This window comes from Medicago truncatula, chromosome 5 (assembly GCF_003473485.1).
Source record: "Medicago truncatula cultivar Jemalong A17 chromosome 5, MtrunA17r5.0-ANR, whole genome shotgun sequence".
In the NCBI taxonomy this organism is placed as follows: Eukaryota; Viridiplantae; Streptophyta; class Magnoliopsida; order Fabales; family Fabaceae; genus Medicago; species Medicago truncatula.
Window position 1 is genome coordinate 26923167 of NC_053046.1, and position 23118 is coordinate 26946284.

General features: G+C 35.0%; 1 protein-coding gene across 2 annotated transcripts; it reads right to left on the reverse strand.

The window, feature by feature from the left end:
* Positions 1 to 11790: 11790 nt before the first annotated feature.
* Positions 11791 to 20917, reverse strand: LOC11431970 (uncharacterized). 2 transcript variants are annotated; one of them, XM_003614853.4, is made up of 13 exons: positions 20648 to 20917; positions 20425 to 20512; positions 19332 to 19431; positions 19178 to 19251; positions 18980 to 19051; positions 18701 to 18778; positions 15992 to 16116; positions 15653 to 15725; positions 14724 to 14785; positions 14262 to 14642; positions 13623 to 13725; positions 12667 to 12887; positions 11791 to 12035 (listed from the first exon to the last, which is right to left on the reverse strand). In XM_003614853.4, exons 1-12 carry the CDS (start codon positions 20725 to 20727, stop codon positions 12696 to 12698), a joined length of 1428 nt encoding a protein of 475 aa, XP_003614901.3. In that variant the 5' UTR covers positions 20728 to 20917; the 3' UTR covers positions 11791 to 12035; positions 12667 to 12695. The 2 variants fall into 2 exon arrangements, with proteins under 2 accessions (XP_003614901.3, XP_024640359.1); XM_024784591.2 differs by lacking the exon at positions 11791 to 12035 and adding an exon at positions 13194 to 13260 and having other exon boundaries at positions 12746 to 12887.
* Positions 20918 to 23118: the final 2201 nt, after the last annotated feature.

Consider the following 23118-nt stretch of genomic DNA (forward strand, 5'->3'; position numbering starts at 1 on the left):
AATGTTGGGAGGAAAATTTTATTCCCAAAAGTTTCTGTGTAGAAGTAGTATGTGTTGACCCACTACTACCTAAAAATTCCTACTTTATAACCTTTATTAATTAGCTCTCTCCTAAATCCTAATCACCTCATCATTTTTCTACCTTTTCTTTCTTCTTTCACTCGGATTTATTTGTTTGTGTTTATTTAACAAATCAATTTTATTAGGTTATTTCTCTCAAAAAAAATTATTAGGTTAATTATTATATCCATTCTATTATCTTTAAACATTTTAGGTTGTTTTGACAAAATTATTTTAGGTAACTCGTTGATGTATGGTTTGAAAAAATTAATTGTGAATAAAACATATGAAGTAATAAATGTTGTTTTTTTTTTATTAAAAATTTTTTGGCTTTTTTTTTATAGTAAAACAATTTGTGATGGAAAATTTAAACCCACAAATTTATATTTATATTACAATTTGAAGGTTTATATAATAATAGTTTAGACGTTTTTTTTTTTTTTCTTTTTCTTATAGTTTAGACTTTTCTTTTTTTTTTTTTTTTTTTTGCTTAAACCTTTATGTGGTTTTAGGAGAAAAGGAAATACGAAAGGAGAGATGAGCAATAACATCCATGATGAACGAACGAGGTCAATGAGTTTATCCAAATGAAGCTCAGTTTTCATGCTTTTGTTTCTTTGCCATTCCCTCAATTTGGTTTATCACGTATGAGATTGATGGGCTCCAATTAAAGGTTAGCTATTAGCAAATTGGAGTTCAAATTAAAAGAAAAAGAAGATTAAATCTATAAAAAAAAAAAAAAAAAAAGGGATGAATTGTTGTTGATTGATTAGATTTATTTTCATCTGATATATATTGATATTTATTTTAATGTTTTTTCATCTTTATATACAAATATATCTTCTAATGTGGTTTTTATTAATATGCAGAGAGTGGAAGAACAGTTATTTTCAAATCTCACTCCAACATACCAACTACGGCGTGTTAGCTCAGCTAAATTCTAGTTCTCAGTGGTTTTAGAGATCCAATGAAATTTTGTTCTCTCTTTCTTAATTTGTTTTAGTTTAGCATGAATAATGTATGAGTCAGCCAATGTGTAGGAGAAGAAAGGTCATTGTATTATTATGAGATTCCCATCTAACGATCTACTCTTTTGGTTTGGGCTCTCCTTATGGACTTAACTCATAAGAGTCGGTGTTTTCATCAAGAGTAGGGTTACAGTCTTGCAGAAGAGGCTTCATATAGACTAGATTAAGGTACAACATCAAAATATAAATGAGCAAAGTCATCAAAGAAATAAGGGCTATCAGCGAGTCAGTGCCGATGGAGTGAAGATTGTTGTGGTGAGGGAGTATTCCATTTGTTAGTGCATACTTTATGGAGCTTTCGGAGATTAATAGGAGCTTACTGTTGGATTGGTTTTTTTCTTATAGGCGGTGTCTTTCATTGGTGCTTGTTGTTCTGGTGGTAGGCTTTGTTGCCTTTCTTTATTTTTTTTCTACGGGTGGTGATCTTGTTGCCTATGTTTTGGTAGGATCCTATGATGAATTGGTTTATTATTTTATATGGTGTTTTTGTCCAAATCTTTAGCACGTGATCGTTTGAGTCCTATGCAACCCTTCATAGAAGGTGGGTGGATTTTGCTTGCCGTGATGCTCGGGTGGACCCTTATCAATAAAATTTTATTTATCAAAAAAGAGAATGAAAGTTGTTGTGGATATAAAATCTTACGAAATGACAATGTTATAAGTTTCACATTAAATAAAAAAGAATGTTCAATTTTCTATTTAAGTCGTTAAGTTCCTCCATCTAATGCGGATTTTTAGGTTGGAATTGGATCCTCTTTACATGATTAAGTAACAATACATACTTTTTTTTATAAGTGTAAATATGTGAAAACTCTTGGAAGTTAAGTCACTACCACCAACAAATTGTCACAATGGATGAGAGGGAAAGAAGAGAGAGGGGGGAATGGGTCCACTAGGGTTTTTCAAATGTGAGGTCGGGAATACAACACCAAGGGTTGGGGAAAGTTCATGAGCTTGATAGGATCACTACATCCTTCTTCTCAAATTTTCTTGATGAAACTAAAAGGAGTGAGCTTTGGAAGATCTTTGTTGTTTATGGAAGGGTGGGAGAGGTTTATATTCTCAAAAAGTGGACAAATGGGGTAGGAAATTTGGCCATGTAAGTTTAAGGACGTGGAGGAGTTGGAGGGGCGGTTGCATGAGGTGTGGGTGGAATAGATGCGTCTGAAGGTGAATATCTCAAGGTTTGGTCATGAAGCTTCTAAGCAAATGACGTCGGAGGTAGTCCGTTTTGTGGAGGGGAAGGCTGCTATAGTGAAGCCTGGTCGCTCCTTCAAGGAGGTGGCTCAGAGTTCAGGTGTCTTTAACGGCGGTGACTTGGAGATAAACCCAGTGATGGAGGTTCTTCCAATGGAGGAGGTGATGGAGGAGCTAAGGCGGAGTTTCGTCGCTTTTCTTCATGCGCCGATAGAGGCTAAGAAGGTGCAATTTCGTATATATATGGAGGGTTGGAAAGGATTAAAAGTGGTGACTATGGGTTTTAATCTCAACAGCTAGGTTTGGGATTATTAATGATTGTGTTCTTGTGAAGGTTATGGGAGCTATTTTTAAGGTGAAAGTGGTGGAGGATTTTTCTATTAATAATAGAGGAGATATAGAAGAGGTGGATGAGTGTAGTGTGGGAGATTCAAAGGCATGCTCCAACGAGTTTGGGGGAAGGAGGTCGGAGATTGAAGATTTTTCCGGTAAACATGGTGTTTCCGGCGACTGTAATTTTTTTGGGGTAGAAAGAGAGTCTGAAAAAGGTGTGGGGGATAAGTGTCAAGAAGCTGATATTGTTGAGGTTGACTTGGGAGACATTAGGGAGGTTGATGGGCAAGGCTTGCTGATAGGTTAGAATATGATTAAGTTGGAAGGGGAAATGCAGGTAAAGCCTCCAACAGTTAGGGGACAAGTGGCAGAAAGGGAAAGGTTCGAGTGTGTTATTGGCAGTCAACAAAAAGCGAGGCAGGAGGTTGGTTGCAGGGCGCGTGGGGATTTGAGGATGAGGAAGCACGCACGCGTGGTGTTGCTGATAGAGAGCCACGCGCGCGTGATGCTGCTCACGTGGATACAAATTGCTCTTTCTCTCTCCCTGTTGTGGGTCCGGTTCGTTTGGTGGGGAAAGAAGTGGATAGTGGGCTAGGCCATGTTTGCCCCTTGTTGGGCCTTACTTTGGAGGAGGGTGTGACTCATTCAACAGAGGAGATTGGTGTACAGGGGGTGTTGTAGTATTATAGTAGTTGCTGATGTGTTTTTGGAGCATGTTCTGAGTGTGCCTTGTGTCCCAAGCACAAGTAAAAAAGGTAATAAGTCTAAGAAAGGAAGGTAAAAAGGCGCAAATTGTAGGTGCCCCAAAATGTATCCAATTTTTTGAAAAATCTATTGAAAGAAATTGGGAAGGACTGGTAAGGAATTGGAGAAGGAGAAAAGTGGTGTGGAGGTTTCCCATGGAAGCGGTCCCCATTTGTCCTTTGTCTCAATCTTCTAGGGTGCGAGTGTTAACGGTGGATTTTGGAGCGGTTGTTCCGGAAACTCAAGAATTGGAGGATGGTACGAGTAGAAAGGTGTTGGATGCGGCACGTATTCTCAATGTGGAATAGGACGTCGGAGTTACCTTTAGTAGGCCAGATGGTGAGGTTATCAAGAAACTTATGGTTTTAAAAGATATTGATGTGGAGAAAAAAAGATGTTAGGGAGAGAGGAACGGGTGATCAATGATAGTTCTTTCCTTCAATGTTAGAGGTTTGGGGGGTAGTTTAAAGCGGAAGAAAATCAAGGAGTTAGTCCGGAGTCACAGAGTGGATTTTTTGGCGGTACAAGAAACAAAGATGGAAGTGATATCGGAGAGTTTGTGTATTAGTTTATGGGGGTACCAAGATTGTGATTGGGTATACTTACCTTCGGTGGGGAGAAGTGGTGGGATTCTTTCCATGTGGAGAAAATCCGAGGAAAAATTTATCTTTTCCTTTATTTGGGAAGGCTTTGTGGGAGTGTGTCTAGATTGGGGAGTTCATGCGAAGAGGTGGTTTGTGATTAATATTTATTCCAAATGTGAATCTAGTGGCGAAAAGAAGGTTGTGGAGTACGTTGGTTCACTTGCAAAATTCTTTAGGGATTGGAGGTTGGTGTTTTGTTGGTGATTTTAATGCGGTTATGGAGCAGGAAGAGATTTGAGAGGTTAATGTGGAGCCAACCGGGAATCTTTGTTGGAAATGAATCTCCTTGGTGATATTCACCGAGATTTAGAGGTGTTGGATGTCTCCGTTATGGGGAGGCGATTTACGTGGTATCATCCAAATGGGCAAACTATCAGTCGTATTGATAGGGATCTCATTTCCGAGGAGTGGGAAGATTTTTGGTAGTGTGGCTCTTTGGGCACTTCCAAGATATGTGTCTAGTCATTGTCCTACTGTGCTTAGACCGGAATCTTCGGATTCGAGTCCGAAACCTTTTCGATTTAATAATTATTGGCTCCAAAATAGGAGTTTAAAGAAAGTGGTGGAGGAGGCTTCGGTGGATGGGGCGGTGGGGGGTTGGATGGCCTTTGTGTTGAGCTCTAAATTGAAAGGGGTGAAGGAGGTGCTTAAAGCTTGGAACAAAGTGGAGTATGGGGAGGCAGAGAGAAAGGTGATTATGTTAAAAGAGGAGATTGCCTCTTTAGATGATTGGAGCGAGTCTCGGGCGTTGTCATATCTTGAAGTGAAACTAAGGAAAAAGAAATTTGAAGAGCTTTGTCGGTTACTTGAAAGTAAAGAGGCGATGATTTTCCAAAGGTCTAAGTCCAAATGGCTAAAACAAGGGGATGTGAAATCGAAATACTTTCATAGGCGTGTGAAAGCAAGAGCACGCCGAAATGGCATCAAGGCTTTAAAGGTGGGTGGGGAGTGGTTCCAATAGCCTAGTGAGGTTAGAAGCGTGGTGGTGGATTACTTCACGACTCACTTTACTTCCAAACAATGAGAGAGACCTAAGTTGGACGGGGTGGATTTCAAGAAGATATCGGATGAGGATAATAGAGGTTTGATAGAGCCTTTTTCTATGGAGGAGATTGAATTGGTTTTGAAGGAGAGTGATGGTGATAAGAGTCCGGGGCCGGATGGTTTCAATGTTGCTTTCTTTAAACATTTTTGGTATCTTGTGAAACATGAGGTAAAAAATTTATTTGATCAATTTTATGGTAACAAGATTCTTCCGAGGAATATTTTATTGTATTTTATTACCTTGATTCCAAAAGTGAATAATCCGGTGTGTTTGAAGGAGTTTAGATCGATCTCTCTTTTGGGGAGTTTGTATAAGTGGATTTTGAAGGTGTTGGCTAAGAGGATAGCGAAAGTCTTGAGCCCGGTTATCTCTTTAGCTCAATCGGCCTTCTTAAAAGGTAGAAACTTGGTGGATGGGGTGGTGACTTCGAATGAGGTTGTGGATTTGGCGAAGAGGATGAAACCAAAATTATTAATTTTGAAGGTGGATTTCGAAAAAGCCTATAACTCAGTGGATTGGAGCTTTTTATAATATATGCTCATAAGGGTGGGTTCCGAATCCACTCCACCTGCAAACACTTCCCTTTGAGACAAATTATTTCTAGTTGAAATCCTTTCAAAATGTAGTTGCCAAGAAAACACTATCATCTTGGATGGTTCCACTTGTGTAACATAGTGGATTTTATGTTATATAACATTGTCCAATAAGGGTGTGCCACATGGCACACCCTTTTTAAAAAAAAATCAATTAAAGGAGAATAAGAGAACACATGACTGAGAGAAGGAGTGAAATAGAAAACGCGCGCTAACCCTTCTGCTTCCTCCTTCCACTTCAAAACAAGCTCACTCACCATCATCATCATGAGTTTTCCGTCCACCGTCGATCATCGCCGCCGCTGTCAACCTGCCATGACTATGGCATCATAAGGTTTTTTTTTCTTTTTTCTTTTTCTTTAGAATGATTGAAATGTTCATAGAAATGAGATTAACCCATAATAAAAATCAAAATTTCTATGAAAATAGAGAATAACAACACTTGATCAAGAAGATAAAACAATCGTTTTTGAACTAGTTTCAATTTATTAGGATTTGATTTTAGGAAATTTAGGGTTTTATTTAAGGATGTATATAACCCATTGCAATGTCTACTAAACTCTGTTTCTTTTTTTAAAAAGCTTGACTCATGTTGTTGTTGTTTTGAAAAAGGCAAAGGGGATTGATTGATCCTTGAATTTTTTTGTTCTTATCATTCATTCTGTTTTAATGTTTTCTTTCTTAATGTTTTGTATGAATTATTTTTTATGCCTTATGTTCTTTATTTACTTTTTAGGTTCTTTGGATAGTTTGATCAAATATGTCATCTTCAAATGTTGATTGGAAACCAAAGATTGGAATGGGATTTGATTCTATGGAAGAGGTTTTGGCTTGCTTATAGTTTCCGTGTGGGCTTTGGAGTTAGAGTACGTTTCGCAAACAAAAAAGAAGATGGTAGTGTATCGTCATGTCGATTGGTTTGTTGAAAGGAAGGGTTAAAAAGGAAGGAGAAAAGATATGCATATGAAGGAAAATATACGAGAGCCGATGTTAGACCAAATTGCCCTGTAAGAATTACACTTTCTCGTAAGAATGGAAAGTTGGTCATCCATGACTTTGAAGAAGAACATAACCATGATCTACAAAATTCAGAGACAACACACATGTTTCGGTCACATAGAAAGATAACTGAGGTGCAAGCATATGAGATTGATTTGGCTAATGACTCTGGATTAAGGCAGAAGTCAACATTTCAACTTTTGAGCATACAAGCAGGGCACAGAGCTAATGTTGGATTTACAGAGGTGGATGTAAGAAACTACATCACTGCAAGAAGAAAAAATATTATGGCATATGGTGAGATTGGATGTCTTTCATAATATTTTCAACGACAATTGTTGGAGAATCCATCCTTCTTTCATGCATATCAGATAGATGTAGAAGAACATATTACAAATGTGTTTTGGTGTGATGCACAGATGATTTTGGATTACGGGTATTTTGGCGATGTTGTTTCTTTGGACACCACGTACTGTACCAACTATGCCAATAGACCACTTGTTTTTTTTTTTTTTTTCTTTCTGGTTTCAACCATTATAGAGGTTCAATCATATTTGGGGCGGCACTAATGTATGATGAGACAAGTGAGTCATTTAGATGGTTGTTTGATACATTCTTACAGGCACACAACAACAAAAAACCAAAGACGATCTTCACTGACCAAGATCAAGCAATGGAAAGGGCAGTTGCAGATGTGATGCCCGAGACTCATCATGGTTTATGCACATGGCATTTGTTACAAAATGGAGTTAAACATCTTGGGAACGTGATGAAGGAAGGATCTTCTTTGCTTAGTGATATCAAAAAATGCATGTATGATATTGACATTGAAGCAGATTTTGAGAAACTTTGGTTTGACATGATCCACAAATTTAATATTCATGACAAATCTTGGATCATTTCAACTTATGAGCTTAAAAAAAAAAGGCTGCATGTTATATGAAGGGATTGTTAACACTTGGCATGCGAAGTATACAAGTTAGTGAAAGTTTGAATGCTCACTTCAAGTCTTGTATGAAACTGAATGTGAATATCCTAGAATTCTTCAACCATTTTGAAATAGTTGTTGAGGAGAAGAGAGCAAAAGAATTGAGTTGTGTGTATGAATCCTCACATAAGCTTGCAAGGTTAGCATATGAAACTGCACCAATACTAATCCAAATGGGAAAAACATACACACACACACTGTATTTGAATTGTTTCAAGATGAGTTTAAGTTATTCTTAACTTTATATGTACCAGTTAGACATGAATCTGACTCTCTTTGTGAATATGTCATCACTAAGGCAAAACATGAAGGATCTTGGAGAGTTTCATTTAACCGTGTTTCAAATTCCATCACTTGTAGTTGTAGAAAATTTGATACTTTTGGCATACTTTGTTCACATGCTTTAAAAGTGTTTGAATTGAATGATGTTAAGGAAATTCCTGAGAACTATATTTTAAAAAGGTGGACAAGAGAAGCCCGTTATGGCGTTGTGCAAGATTTTAGGGGAAAGGAGGTTGAAGGAGAACCTAACTTGTCTAGAAATCGAATGTTCAGACAAGTTGTCTCTAAGTTCATTAAAGCGGCAACTGAAGCATCACCCGAGGAAGAATGGCTCAAGTTTCTTGATAATGGTGTAGATGACATGTTCAAGAAAATAATTGAATTTCGGGCACAAGCTATGGACAATAACGGTGATAATGGTGCTCGTCCAGAAATTGTGAGTTCGAATGTTATGCAAGCAAAGGGGTTCAAGGTACGACCCGGTTCAAAGCGAATTAAGCGACACAAAAGTTGTCTGGAAAAACAGCATAGTCGCGCTACATCTAGCCGCGCTCCACCTAAAGAAAAAAGTTCACAGGTATATGAGTTGGTATTTAAAGTACTTGTTTTAATTTTACTTGTTTTGGTGACTGCCATAATTTTACATGTATCTTAGCTTAATAATTTGACATAATCATTTTAGGTTGATGGAGTATCTTGTTCTGCGCCTACAACTTATGATCCCCCCACAAGCACATAAGTCTCAAGTCAATTACACAGCCATGCTAATGGTAATTTCAAAAACAAATTCATAAGGAACTATTCATACATTCAACAAGTATCGTGATGCTAATTTTTAAGTTGTTATTAATGTAGGAAATAGGGGGGCCAACCTATTTGAATGGAATGAATGCATAGGGGGGCACTAGCACTGTTGCATTCATGAAAGTGTAGCAATTGTTTTTGCTGTTTTTTTTTTCTGGTTTGATACTTGGGGGGTTCCGTTGCAGGTGCTTGGGGGGTTTCGGTTTGCAGGTTGTTTTTTGCTGTTCAGGCGCGGTTTTTTAGAGCATGGGAACTGTGTTTTTGCTGTTAAAACCACTTAGTAGTGTTATTTTGGCTCCTGTTAGTGTGCTGTCTTAGGATTGTGCAGCCACACCTCTGCTAAGTTGTTATAGCAGCAGCTTTAGTTCCCCATGGTGGGTATTTTTTGGGGTTTGTCCCATTTTTTCCTGCTGAATTATAGCAGTAGTGTTATAGCAGCCTCTGCCATACATTGACTTTGTATTTTGAATGGAATATACAATATTTTGCTAGCCTAATTGTGTTATAGCAGCCTCTGTCATTTGTTCGATTCTATTTATGCATTTTTTCGCTTATTGAGTTGTTTCAATTGCACATCCATATTGAATTAAATATTAACAATTATATTGAGTTGTTTCATAATACATGTACATTGTGTCAATGATCCAATTATCTGCATGTACATTGTGTTGTCAACAACTTTCTCTGCTTCATCTTTCACCAATTTGATATTGATTTCCATTGATGTCTTTGAAACATTACACTTCATCATATTGAACATTTTTAGCACCTCATTTACATAATTTCTTTCATGTTGAATGGTTTCCCTTTCGGTTTTCACAAGTTTCCTTTCAAGAAAGTATGACAATTCTTCTATATTAGCATTTCAAACTCAGACTTCATCAATCTCTTAAAATATTCAATCTCATTTTTTACGCTGTCAGATATCATTAAGTCATCCATATATATGCACACTATAATTGAGGATGTTTATGATTTAGAAAAGAATAACATTTGTTAAACTGCAGATTCATTAGAAAGGAGTATATTATATTATTCCAAGATATAGGTACATGCTTCAAGCCATAAAGAGCATAAGTTCATAACAGATGCTCAGTTTCACAGATTTAGCAGACTAATAGCAGCATATTGCGTTTTTTCCGCTTATGCGTTTTCATAATAGATGTTCATCAGTTTCACATATTTTCAATTTCACCATAGCATACTAATAATAGCAATTCTCTGCAACATCATTGTAACCCTCTTTTCACTATTTTTGTCACAATTCAAAAAATCACAAATCAACCCACCTCTCAAGAGACAACTGAAAGGATATTTGTTGTTATTAGTCTCAGATCTTTACAATAACAACCTTCAATGAATCCCTTAATGAATCTCAAAATTAATTCCAAATCAAATTCATCAAATTTGAAAAAGAGTGTCGCACGAGAGAAAGTGAAGAGAAACGGTGGTCGTTGGCGGAGAGAGCGGCGGCGGTGGCGGAGAAAAGTTAATGGTGGGTGGTGGGTTCTGATGTCGCAGGGGAGAAGAGAAGAGGAATGCGTTTTTGAGTTTTCGCTTGTTCTCTCAGTCACGTGTTCTTTTATTCTCCTTTAATTGATTTTTTTTTTAAAAGGGTGTGCCACGTGGCACACCCTGATTGGACCATGTTATATAACTTAAAATACCCAATGTTACACAAGTGGAACCCCATCTTGGATGGTGCATAGCTCTTCTATAATTGGTGAGATAGAAAGAAATTAAACTCGCCAAAAAGGAACCTTTGCATGTGCACTACATGTCCACCCATCATCCCCTTGTTTCCGAAAGACAGTGCCCTGTTGCACTCCTCCTTTGCTCATCTCCAATATGCCCAATATTAGAACATTGTCAGAAAGTCTAACCCCCTTTGACATAAGTGTTTGTCATATCAAATAAAAAGTGTTCTCTCTAACGACGACTCACGAGTCGTTGGAATTTTCACTAAGATTTTTCTAAATTTCTCAGGGCGGAAATAAGGAATTGGTACGCTACACTTTTTTTGACTAGATTGTCTCGAAGATTCGCAATCATTTCCATAAGGTTTGTCTAATGAAGCGAGACACATAAATTCCATAAAAGTTTACCAACGAAGCAAAGCTAGGGAAGGGCTAAATAAGTATCCGTTTGAGATAAGGGATAAGAACTCGGACGTCCCTGAATTTAAATCTGGACAAAAGAGAAAAATTAATATAACAATTAATTATTAAAAAAAGAACACGCTAAATTTGGTGAATGTTTATTTATTTCAAGTTTAATCCTGATAATTATAATTCTTCAAATAAAAAATCCTGATAAATTATAAACAAAAAAAAATTGTTTACATACATGTAATACTAGTATGTTTCAACATCATTTAGTAAATAGTATGATACATCATGTAATTAGCTTAATTATATCAATTTATGCATAACTAAGCTAAATATTTTTCGTTTAACATAAATATGATGAAGTTAGTTGAATATTCTCCCTCAAAAAATATGATAAAGTTGAAGCACATGATTATTCAATCAAAGTCAGTTTTACGAGTAAAACTTAACGTATTCACGAACTCAACTAATTATACTAAATTAATAATTGATGAGTTTAACTCAATTGGTATGAACAATGCATAAAATATGCAAGGTTCAGGGTTTGAACCCAGCCACCACCAAAAAGATTAATAATTGATCAATATTGTTATTTCTATAAATTTTGGAGAAGTTCGTATTTGAAGTTTTTTTTTATAATTAAGTTATTTTCTGTTGTCTCATGGACATAACTCAATTGGTAGAAACTTTGCAATATCTAAGGGCCATGATTCCTAACTTATTTACCTTAATGGATGGAATTTTAGCCGTTACTTGGAAAGAAAGAAAAAAATCAATTTTTTTGCTAAAATACAAAAACTGGGAAAGGTACACCCATTTCGAAGAGGTTGTCAATATTAGACACCAATACTTTATTTCTAATTTTGCTAACTAATTTTTTATATTAATTTTGATTTAACACGATTTCTGATATAACTTGAAGATCACAAACTAGCAGATTTGAAAGGAGAAAAATAAACTAATAATGTATCATGATCAACCAAAGACTAAAGTAATCAGGAGAAAAACTAACAGGATCTAAACAATGAAGCTAGATAAAATCTTGATGAACTTTGCCTATCAATATGTACATATATTCACAATTCTCATAGTCCACAATCTATAATATTATACAGCTCTGCAATCAGGGGAAAGGAACTAAATTGCTCCAAGTAATTTACATATACAGCATCCAGAATGTTATGTCAACTCAGCTGTCTCTCCCTTCGACCTGACAGAAAGAAGCAAACAACAAGAAACACGGATTTAGCTAATAATTTCGCAGTCAGCCAGAATAGTGAAAACGATAAAATATACTTAGGCTTTAATTGTGAGCCTACAGAGAATTTAACTACTCAAATAAATTACGAAGCTTAACTGCTGAATTTTTAAAGCTATTTTTCTTATGTTACATTATGTAAAACACTAATAAGCTGGCAGTTGAGTTCAAAAGTTTAAATTAATGGTCAGATACATGTTCAGGTAAAAAAACTCAAGCCAAGGCACAAAGCTCTATAAATTTGAATCCACACCAGTTTAGAACCTATCAAAGTTGAACCAATATCAGCTCAAATGCGTTCTTAAAATATATCCACTCTATTAAGTGAAGTAATTAGTTGAAAAGAAGGTTCAAGTAAACGAAGAGCATGAAGCAGTATATGGATAGGTCCAAAACATACTCCATAACCAATTACCACTGGGAACCCAACTGTCCAAACTTCATTAAATTTGCTATTTTTTTAACTAAAGAATAAATTTAATGCTGCATGTATATTGGACATTGGAGGACATGAAGCCAAGATGCATGAGTGAATTCTTGTTAACAAACTCTAGAAAAATAACTTTATTGAAAGGGGGCATACAGAGAGCAGAAGTCTGTCACCGATGAAGATCATTTCCTTTTAGCATCTATGAACATGGCTCGAGTCCAGTGTTCAACATCCTCACTTTGTGATGGAGGGGGAGGAAGAGTGGGATGCTCAACAATATCCCACCCTTCAATTAGGCACTCACTTTTTCGATCAGATGAATCAGTCGGATAAAGAAAACTAGCAGCAGAATTTGGCATGTAATTTTCAATTCTCTGCAATCAAAGAGAAAAGCATAAAATACATTTGTGGAACTGGTATTAAAACTTAATCCAACATTGAAGCTCAAGAATCATAATACAAATGATAACACCAATTTTTGGACTAAAAGATAAGATGGGGTTGGGGGTGGGGGTGGGGGGTGTATTGTTAGATATGGTCCCTGTTATGTTGGTATCCCTTTTAGCAAGAGTTAGTTAATGCTGATGAGTTAACTGTCTATAAATATAAATAGAGGGAGGGAAAGAGGCATTGAGTGAGTAATTAAAATTTGGATGGAGAGTTAAGGTTCTCATAACAACCTGAAGTGTATCATTTACTCAATTGAATAGAGAATTCTTTCTTTTCTTCATTTAGACAAGTTGGTTCCTATCAGGCAGAAAACAAACACAGCCTGCTTCATTCCAATTTATATAAGCTATATTATATTTAAAGGCATATAAAAGAGTGTATAACTACAAAATCTACATGCATATCACTAAAATGGTTTTCAATGTTAACTTAGAACAAACATGAATTCAGTGAATACTGAAGCACCATAATAAAAAAATTAAGAAAGGAATTTTGCCCTGAAAGTTTTATACTCCTTTTCAAGCAACTCCGGGAATCCAAATGATAGTTCGCTTACTAGATTTAATTGGCAATCGATGAATCAAAGGTGCTAAAGCATAAAACATGACCAACACTATCTAAATATACTTTCAAACTAAAAGCGATGAGAAATGATATACCGTTGTGGGAACAGAATGTGTACTTTCCAGCAAAGTAGTTGACGAATTAGCGGAGTTCATATTCCATACAGATTTGTTCAATTGTTGAACTTGTTTGCATGTCCTGAATGAAATAAATAAATATTATTCAGGCATAAAGTGGTCTGCATTCTATATAAGGAGAGGGGGGTTTGCACCAAACTTCGTGGTGAAAATTAAATTGCTAGAGTAAACAAAAACCAAAGCCTTAAAAAATTACAAACATCCAATTTGTTTTAGCTTGAGAGGTTTCAAATGGGGTTCTGCCATTGAGAAATGCTTTTTCCTTTTGCTTCCAACTGGAACTAAAATAACAACCTATAGATCTCTAGCTCATGCTCCCCAAGACCCCAACACAATAATAGTTCTTTAGAAATTCCAAAGACATGAAAACCGGGCTATCCTGACAGCCAGTTTCAGTGGTAAAAGAATATATGTAATAAGTCGGAAGAGAAACAAATTAGCCATCGGGTGCCCTCAAAAGGAAAAGATAAACATAACTAAAGGAAAAATCTGAAACATCAGATAACTTCATAAATTCATAACTAAAGGAAAAATCCGAAACATCAGTTAACTTCATAAATTCATTAATGTCCCAGAGCATAATAAATATGATTATACCTAGAGCGAGCCATTTTCAAAGAGAAAACAGATCGAACTTCCTTGGATGATGAGAGAGTAGCCAATAACTTCGCAAATGCTTCAAACGTAGATGCCTCAGAAGGGATGTCAAAACATAGGGAGTTGTAACAGTATGCAGTAATGCATGCTACACTTTTCTTTAAAAGTGAAATTCCTTTCTGCAGATCTTTGTGTGATTGAACAGAATGTGAAGAAGCTAAAGAATAGTTAAAGCTACTACTCCCAGATGAATCGAGACGAGGCCTCCTGTCAGATTCCATTGAAGCAACACCAAAATTGCTTGAACTTTTTTCAGACCATGAGTTTTCCCCACTAGTCGAGCAATAATTTTGGCGAGGTATAAAAAGAGGATATTCATTGCTGAAAAAGAGAGAATATTTTAAGTTAAAGAAGTTTTTGCTTAAAGATAAACCATACCAAATGCAATTTTAGCCAAAATACCTCCTCGAGGAAGGTCGTGCATCCCAATAAGAATCTCGTTGCCATATTCGAGAGCAAGAACCCTGAGGTAAAGTTAAAAGAATTCATCATAACAAAATTAAGTTCATTGTGGCAGAAAATGATAAAAAGGTGTCTTTAAGACCACATTATTAAATTTGCCATTATCAATAAATAAATACCAATCTGCAAAATCAGAATATCGATTGTAGTAGGGGAAAAGGAACATTAATCACATTTCACATACAACAAAATCCAGTGTTATTTAATAGGCTTAAGCATGTTCAGTCTCTGAAATTACGACTATTTGAATTCTATTCATTTTTAATCCCGACTATTACCATTTATAGTGTTTCTAGTTGACCAAAGCATGAGTTTTTAGTCTAAAATGAGAACTAAAAACACAACATTTATGTATACATATGCACTAAGTGAATAAAATACAAATAGGGACATATTTCTCAAGAAAAAACATATCTTCATGAACCAGAAACAATTTTAAACCTATTATGTATTAGGGAAAAGATAAAAGCTAATTTAATAATATACTATAACAGAAGATGCGGAAACATTCTAAAACTCCCTAAAATATTTTGTACTCCTATCAACATTCAGGAAGGTGCAATCTTAAAAAACCAATAAACATCAAAATCAGCATAAAAAACAAGCACCAAATAGACACAAGTTTGGAACATGATTTATAACTTATTTTAAAAAAAGAAAGGAATACTTGTGGATAGCACCCTATGCACCATCCCGTCATAAAATATCAATCTCAACCAAGTTAAAAATGCATTAATTGTAATGCTACATTGACGCTACAAGGCACAAATGATAATGGTGAACATAGCCATGCTGAACCAGAACATATCAAAAGCGGTGATCTTAAAGAAAATAGTAACCCGTTGATTAAACACCAATACAATGCTTACCGCAAAACCTGAGTTATGAAGTGCTGGGGCAGCCAAGTTGTGAGCAACAAGATTTAGAAGTTGCACCATGTATCTGTTTTCCAAATTACAAACATGATAATAACTGGTTACTATGAAACAAGAATATTCAAGTGAAGGCTAAATTGTGCAACAACTAACAATGTCGATAAGGAGTCTAGACTACTGGAAGAAATAACTGAAATAAGACAAGATATGTGTATCCAACAACATAAATTTAAAATTTCAAGCATAAAACAAAACGTCTGATAACAATATTGAATTTCACTAGTAAAAATGAATTGTGTAGCAACATAAAATCTCGAGGAAAAAAACACTGACCCTAAAGATGCAGAAAGCTCTTCTGAAGGAACAGAATGGGGATCAAGTGCTCTTGGTAAGCGTGCATTACAAATTTGATCATATTGGCCACTACAATCATCCCCTTTCTCTCCCTCTATAACTACCTGGTACCAAAAGGACAATAGTACTTGAGCACGCTTGAACTAACAGATGCTTAAAATAACAGAAACAGTATAACACTATTTGATTATAATCTTGTAGTCTGATAGAAATTATTGTAAAACACATTAATTCTGACCTATATTTGATTATAATCTTGTAGTCTGATAGAAATTATTGTGAAACACATTAATTCCAACCTAAGCTTTATGAATGAAGGAAACAGTTTCTCCTCACTCATGTTTCTCCTATAGAGAACCTTATTTTGCTTAAATTTTGAGTACAGAAAACAAATTTTTGGCTACTTGCTTTCCACAGTCAACACAAATCACAACAACCCTCGCCATGTTTGTAAAGCATGTCATCCCTACAATATCATCATTCATCAGCCTTCTTGGGGAGGTACCCTAAAACCCTTGACATTTGAAACACACTTCAACAACGTGTAATCCAAATAGTTTTTACCAACTTTTAGGTTGTGACAGTGGGTAGGGCTGAGCAGAACTTGTTGATCCGCCCGGAACCCGAGGAATCCGAGTCAAGGTTGGGTGGGTTGTACCGGGTTTCCAATAACAAATTGTCTTATTTCAGTTAAGAATGGTTTTATACGGTCAGGCTCGGTTCTAGAAAAATTAATTTACTGGTTCTGGAACCCGCCCAATGTATGAATGTGTGTATAGGTAATTAGTTATAGCTATCTGACAGAGTGAGTTAGAGTCCTGAGTCAACTTTCTGCCCTCTTTTTTTCTCTGTACCTGCCACACGGCTGCAGAAGACTTCATCCTAATTTTTCTTACACATATCCTTCTCCCAATGTCTCTTTACCCTTACGTCCAATCCTATCCAACCTAATTTCAATAAGCAAGCTAATATATAATTAAATGTATCTCAAAGTCTTATCATAAAAAAAAAAATTAGCTGTCTCAAAACTAACTTTATTACTTTCCAGTACATCGTTTTTCATTGTATGGTTTACTTTTTCTATCCTCCATTGTTGTTGTTAAGTTCTCTCCTTCAATGCTTCTTTCCTGAAAAACTATTTTTTCTCTGGCCAAACCCTATGAACCGACCCATACAACCCGCTACCCTCCAAAACTGGTGCCTTAAGCGGTCAGGAAAGGGTGCCTGTTTTCCATCACCAGTTTCATTCGGATGGCAATTATTCGAACTGAACCCGCCCGAAATCACCTTGAATGAAAAATTACAGATACTCTATAGTATTTTTCAATGTCCCTTGTCAGTGTAACCAGAAAAGTACAACGCAAGGTATATATCTCTTCTCTCCTGACAAGTTTACTGAGTTTCTAACCCCATATCTGAATTTTAACTATCTCAATATGAATCTTAACTCTCTGGATATGCTCCCAACACACCGTTGACACGTCTCGCTCTTATTCTTCATGACTCTTCACATATTAGATGCATACTTTATGTTAATAGTTGAAATTCTCACTCCTTAATTGTGTAACAAATACAATTCTTTTCACAAATTCAGCTAGGAATCCCTTTTTTCCTACTTATATACTAATTCCATCGAGACAATTTGTATCACCATTTCTTCAAAACAATACTCGGACTTTCATCACTATTTTTGGTCATCATTACTGAACTGCAATGTTATATTTATTATATTGTATTTTTTATTACATATGCATCCTATATGTACCATATCCTATATTTTTTAAGTAAATACATATCATTATATCACATACGGATCGTATCCAATAGTCGTACTGTACTTGTGTATTATAGGTGGTATATAAGAAAATGAAAGTAAATATTAAATAAAAATGAATAATGAATAAAAAATTTGAGAAGTGGAATGGAATCTATAAAGGAAAAGAACGATAGAAATGCGCCTAAGATGGTCAATATAAACTCAACTTAGAAGAGCTAATCAGAGGGAGAACAGCTTAATAACTTGAGGTAGAGGTAGACCAATAAACACACAATATGGAACCACAGAAATGGATCTACAACTAGATGACTCTCCAACGAATTGGTTTGTGATAGATTCAAATATTATCAAAAGAAAGAACATAAATTGAATGAAGAATTAGGGCAGGAACTCTAGAATTTTTCAACGCCCCTGGTCAATATGACCAGAAGAGTACAATGCAAGGTGCATTTAAGAGCACCTCTTCTCCCCACAAGTTTACCAAGTTTGTAACCCCACCTAACTGAATCCTTACTACATTTGAATCATTGATTCACCACTTCATCTCTATTGTTTCTCCTTACCCTCTTAGCCATTGGATGTCTATCAGTTTGTAATAGAACACAGTGACGTCGTTTAATTCATGTAGCCAATCCCACATAGTGGAGAAAAAATTAGGTTGTTGTTCTCTTTTGGGGAAAAAAAATGAAAGTTCGCAGGTATAAAAAGAGAAGACAAGAAAATAGAAGCATGAAAAACATGGAGCTTATGGTTGCAGTAAAGGTTTTAAGTCCCATTACATTCTATTCATTGAGGGAGAAATCAGCACAATATGCAGACTCCAGAACATTTTGAAAGGAAGTTCAACTTCATAAGTCATATATTCATTGACATGAACCAACAAAATATTGATCAGAACAAATTTACTTTACCCGGCGTTGTGGAAACAACTTGCATATCTGTTTTATGACCACAGACTGTTTATGAAGACGCTCAGAGGTAATCGCCACCTGCAATATAAAAGTATGAGCATAATTTTGAAGTTCTTCAAAAACAAATGATATTCCACATATGATTAAGAAAAAGAGCACCAAAGGAACATGCATTTTCAACTGTTATGGAATCAAACATCGAGGAAATGCACATTGTACTCGAAAATAATACACGGAAATTAAAATTTGCTGGAAGTAAAATAAACAAATAGTGCTCACATGCCCTAAGCTCTGGGTGCATATAAGATTAGGGTAGAACTTCTCCAGTTGTTCCACTCGATTCTTTTCTAACTGCAAAGAGCACAATAATAAATCATCCAACATCTTCACATATATTTCGCATCAAACTTGATGAGTGACTGCCATGACCATAGCAATAGCATTAGCAAATAAAGATCAAAAGAAGTAACAAAATACCATAGAAAGGGCAGATTCAAGCACTCCGTATTTAAGTTTCAGATCAGCAGACATAGCCTGTATCTTAGCTCTTCCTGTAAGATTACTGATTATGCTTGGTTCAAAGAGTGAAATTTACCTCAAGAATTTCATTCCAGTAAACAAATTTCCTAACCTTGAGTAACTTGTTCTTTATTATGGCGGAGCTTCTCCCTTGACCTTGCAAGCTTTTCATGTCGAAGCACTCTCCAATTTGTTTGATCGTCTCCCTTTCCCTTATTAATATTATACACAAACTTTATTACTTGAACGGAATATCAGTATTGCAGGGTGTCATGCAACAATATAATGCTGTTTCCCTTGCCGTATATAATGGGAAATTTCAAAAGCAGCAAGAAGTAAATATCTTTGAAAAGAACAAAAAACTATATAAAAATTGGCACTAAGTCTAAGATATAGGAAAAGGTACTAACACAAACACACAGAGACAATCACTAAACATGAACTATCTGTAAGCATGTCTATAACCCGAACCCGAATTCTTTACCACCATGCAGCCGGTTCAACCTAATCTCGACCGTTGGAATGATTCAACGGCTGAGAACCTTATCACTAAGTCGCCAGAGTAGGATAGATTAAATCCATGGGCATTGACCGATATTGAGCTAGACCAAGCTACATCATTGCAGAGGATCCAAGTTGCCTAACCCACTCAAGACAACTATGAGATGAGATGGGTATTAGTTTCGAATTTCGATCCAGGATGCATGATTACTCCTATACGATTGACCCAGTACAAGTACACAGTACAAAAAGGGTAAATACCGGGTAGATTTTGAAATTTAAAAAGAAAAAATCGTCATAGAATTTTAGTCATATTTTGGTTGCTTGAAGTATTAGATACACTAATATTCAAAACCTAAAGTTGGAACGGAGTAACAAATTGATACTTTTGTTTAATCAAATTTTTCTTTTCATTTTATTACATTTATCCATATTTATCAAAGACGTTTCGGTGTTGAGTGTCCAGTGTTCAACACCGACACATGTGATTACATTCAACTATGTATTTTCCTTAAATTACTCAGTATCAACGTGTCGGTGTCATGTGTCTGGTGTCTTTATCGATGCTTCATAGATCAATATAGTTAGTCTTAATTAACATTCAAAACAAAAACAAACAAAATTGAAAATAATCAAATTCGTATCCTAAACTTGATTAACTTAAAAACAAAAGGTTTATAGCATAATCCAAGTAGAATTCAAACCTTACGAACAAGAACTTCACTCAATTTCGAGTACAACGAATCTCGACGCTCTTTCAATGATTTCAACGAACTGTTATACTCATTTAACCTACCAAAACAACAACAAAACAAAAAATTCATCAAAATCAAATCAAATAAGCACAATTTCAACGAATTCAAAAACCTAAATTAGAAATTAATCTATGAATCAATAAATTAATGAATTATTAAGTGAAGTATATACCTATAGTTAACACAAACAGAACAAATAGAAGGTTGATTCAAATTCTCGCAAATGGCGCAATTGGTTGATTTTCTCGCCATAACGAGTTTTTCGTCGATATATCTTTCAACCTCGCGAGTTATTGATGATATCGTGTTTTGTGGGTCCACTAAAGGTGAAGAACGGTGGAGAGTGAGAAGAGAGGAAGGAAGAAGAAGAAGAAGAAGATTGTTGAAGGATGCAAATGGTTCACGGTAACGCTCGTGTGTTACGCTTCGTTTGCGTTACTACGATAATAACACAATAAAATAAAATAAAATTAATTACAAATTTGTGTCAATTTTAAAGGTTTTCGAACATTTTTTTAAAAGGTTTTCGAACTTTAACACCCCATTTATTTACGTTAAATGACATTTTTTAAATATTAGATTATTTTATAAAAGAAATCCAAGTGTATTGCTACATATAGCCATTAAATTAATAAATTAATAGTTATTTTTGAAAGATAATAAATTATAAGTTCAATGAGTTGTTTTGAAAAAAATTATTTTCAATCATCTATCATGATAATAATTAATTTTCTTTACAATCGAAACAAAATTAAATTTTTATGAATTTTTATTACTAATAATAGTAAGTATTGATTAATTTTTACTTTAATATATTGAAAATTTAATATGATTCTTATAAACTATGAAATATTATTTTTTTTCTTACGAAATGATATTTTCTAAAATATAAAAATCAATGAATAGCTCTTTATTGTATAAAAATCATTGTTAATTTACTGAATTAGGAAGTAATAATATCAATATCTTCAATTTGCAGGTATACCATAGAAGAAACTCTCTTTTATCATACTCGCAAGATGTTAAAAAAAATGATATGATGCTTTTAGTTAATAAGAAAAATTATATGATGTTGAGGTGGCAAAATAGGATACTTTACTTTTTATTGAAAAATAACAACTATTTATTAAAATGCACAAGTGTTAATACAAATTTATTATTTTAAACTTCTTAACATGCGTGAATTTTTAAGAAAACTCATATATATATATATAAGAAATGTTAGGCCACTTGTTAAAACCGGTTACTCGACCAATTTTTAGATTAATGTTCCATTATGCCAAATTTAATATTAAATTTAACTAATTAATGCCTAATTTAATACCTGTTCTCTTTGCTTCAACGGCTTTAACCTTTTATTTTTAAGACAAACTTTGAATTTAAAAGATTTGGCGGTTGTAGGAATGCACATCATGAGAAACTTCACCACTACAAATGTAATTTACTACATATATATATATATATATATATATATATATATATATATATATATATATATATATATAAAAGTATGTATGAGTATATCACATCTTTATTTTTATTAATTGAAAGAACACTTTTTTTTTTTGGACAGAAAATTGAAAAAACACATAGTTATTTTTTTCTTTCAAGAAGAGCACATCATCATTAAAAATAATATAATAATAATAATAATAATAATAATAATAATAATAATAATAATATCATCTCTACCTTAACAAAATATATATACATGTCATATGTTTTTGTAGAAAATCTATGTATCATGTTAATATTAACTGATTCCATAACACAAATGTTAATATTAATTGATATGGAGAAAAGAATATTATATAGTTGTAAGAGAGTGATAAGAGAGACTTCGAGAGTGCGTCCTGTAGGAGGTTACCGGTAGCCAACACGTCGGTCTCCTTCGTCGGCGGTGCTATCATACGGGTGGGTAGGGCCATATGTCGGGGTGGCAGAAACGGGGAGGGAACAAGGGGAATGGACTTGTGTGAGAAAGAGGAGAAGGAAAGCATTGGGATCGGAACAAAAAGGACGGAACGAACAACGGCAGGGCAACGGGTACCAAGGCATGGATTATTCACGGGACAGTCGAGATTATCATGATGATAGGGGTCAGTATCGCAGCAGGTCAATCAGCACGGAGAGGGTGCGATTTGCACCATCTAGGGTTAGGGTTTTGCATGAAATTGAACGTGGACGGTCAAGGACACATCATTATGGTCGTCCATTCTGTTTTCAAGGGAGATTGTGGCTCACCGTAGGATTGGTAACCATACAGTTGTTCATGGTGTACAAGACAATAACGATAGTAACTGAAAAATTAGCAAGATTATCAGAAGTCGACAAGATTGCTTTGATTAGGTCTCTAAAAAGATCCAAAGGTTCTAAAAAAAATTAAAGTGAAGGGTAAGTACCTATAATAGCCTCAAAATCGAACATAACCAAACTGCACCGCGAACACCCCTAGGTAGCACCTATAATAGAAAAAGAAGGATGGAAATCATAAATATGTGGTTTGGACAAGTAGAGAGAAGTCCTTTGAATTATGTAATAAAAGTAGATCATATGGAGGATTGCAGATAAAGACGTAGAAAAACTATCAGAGAAACTATTAGAAAATATTTGAAAATTAACGAGTTAGATCAAAATATGATT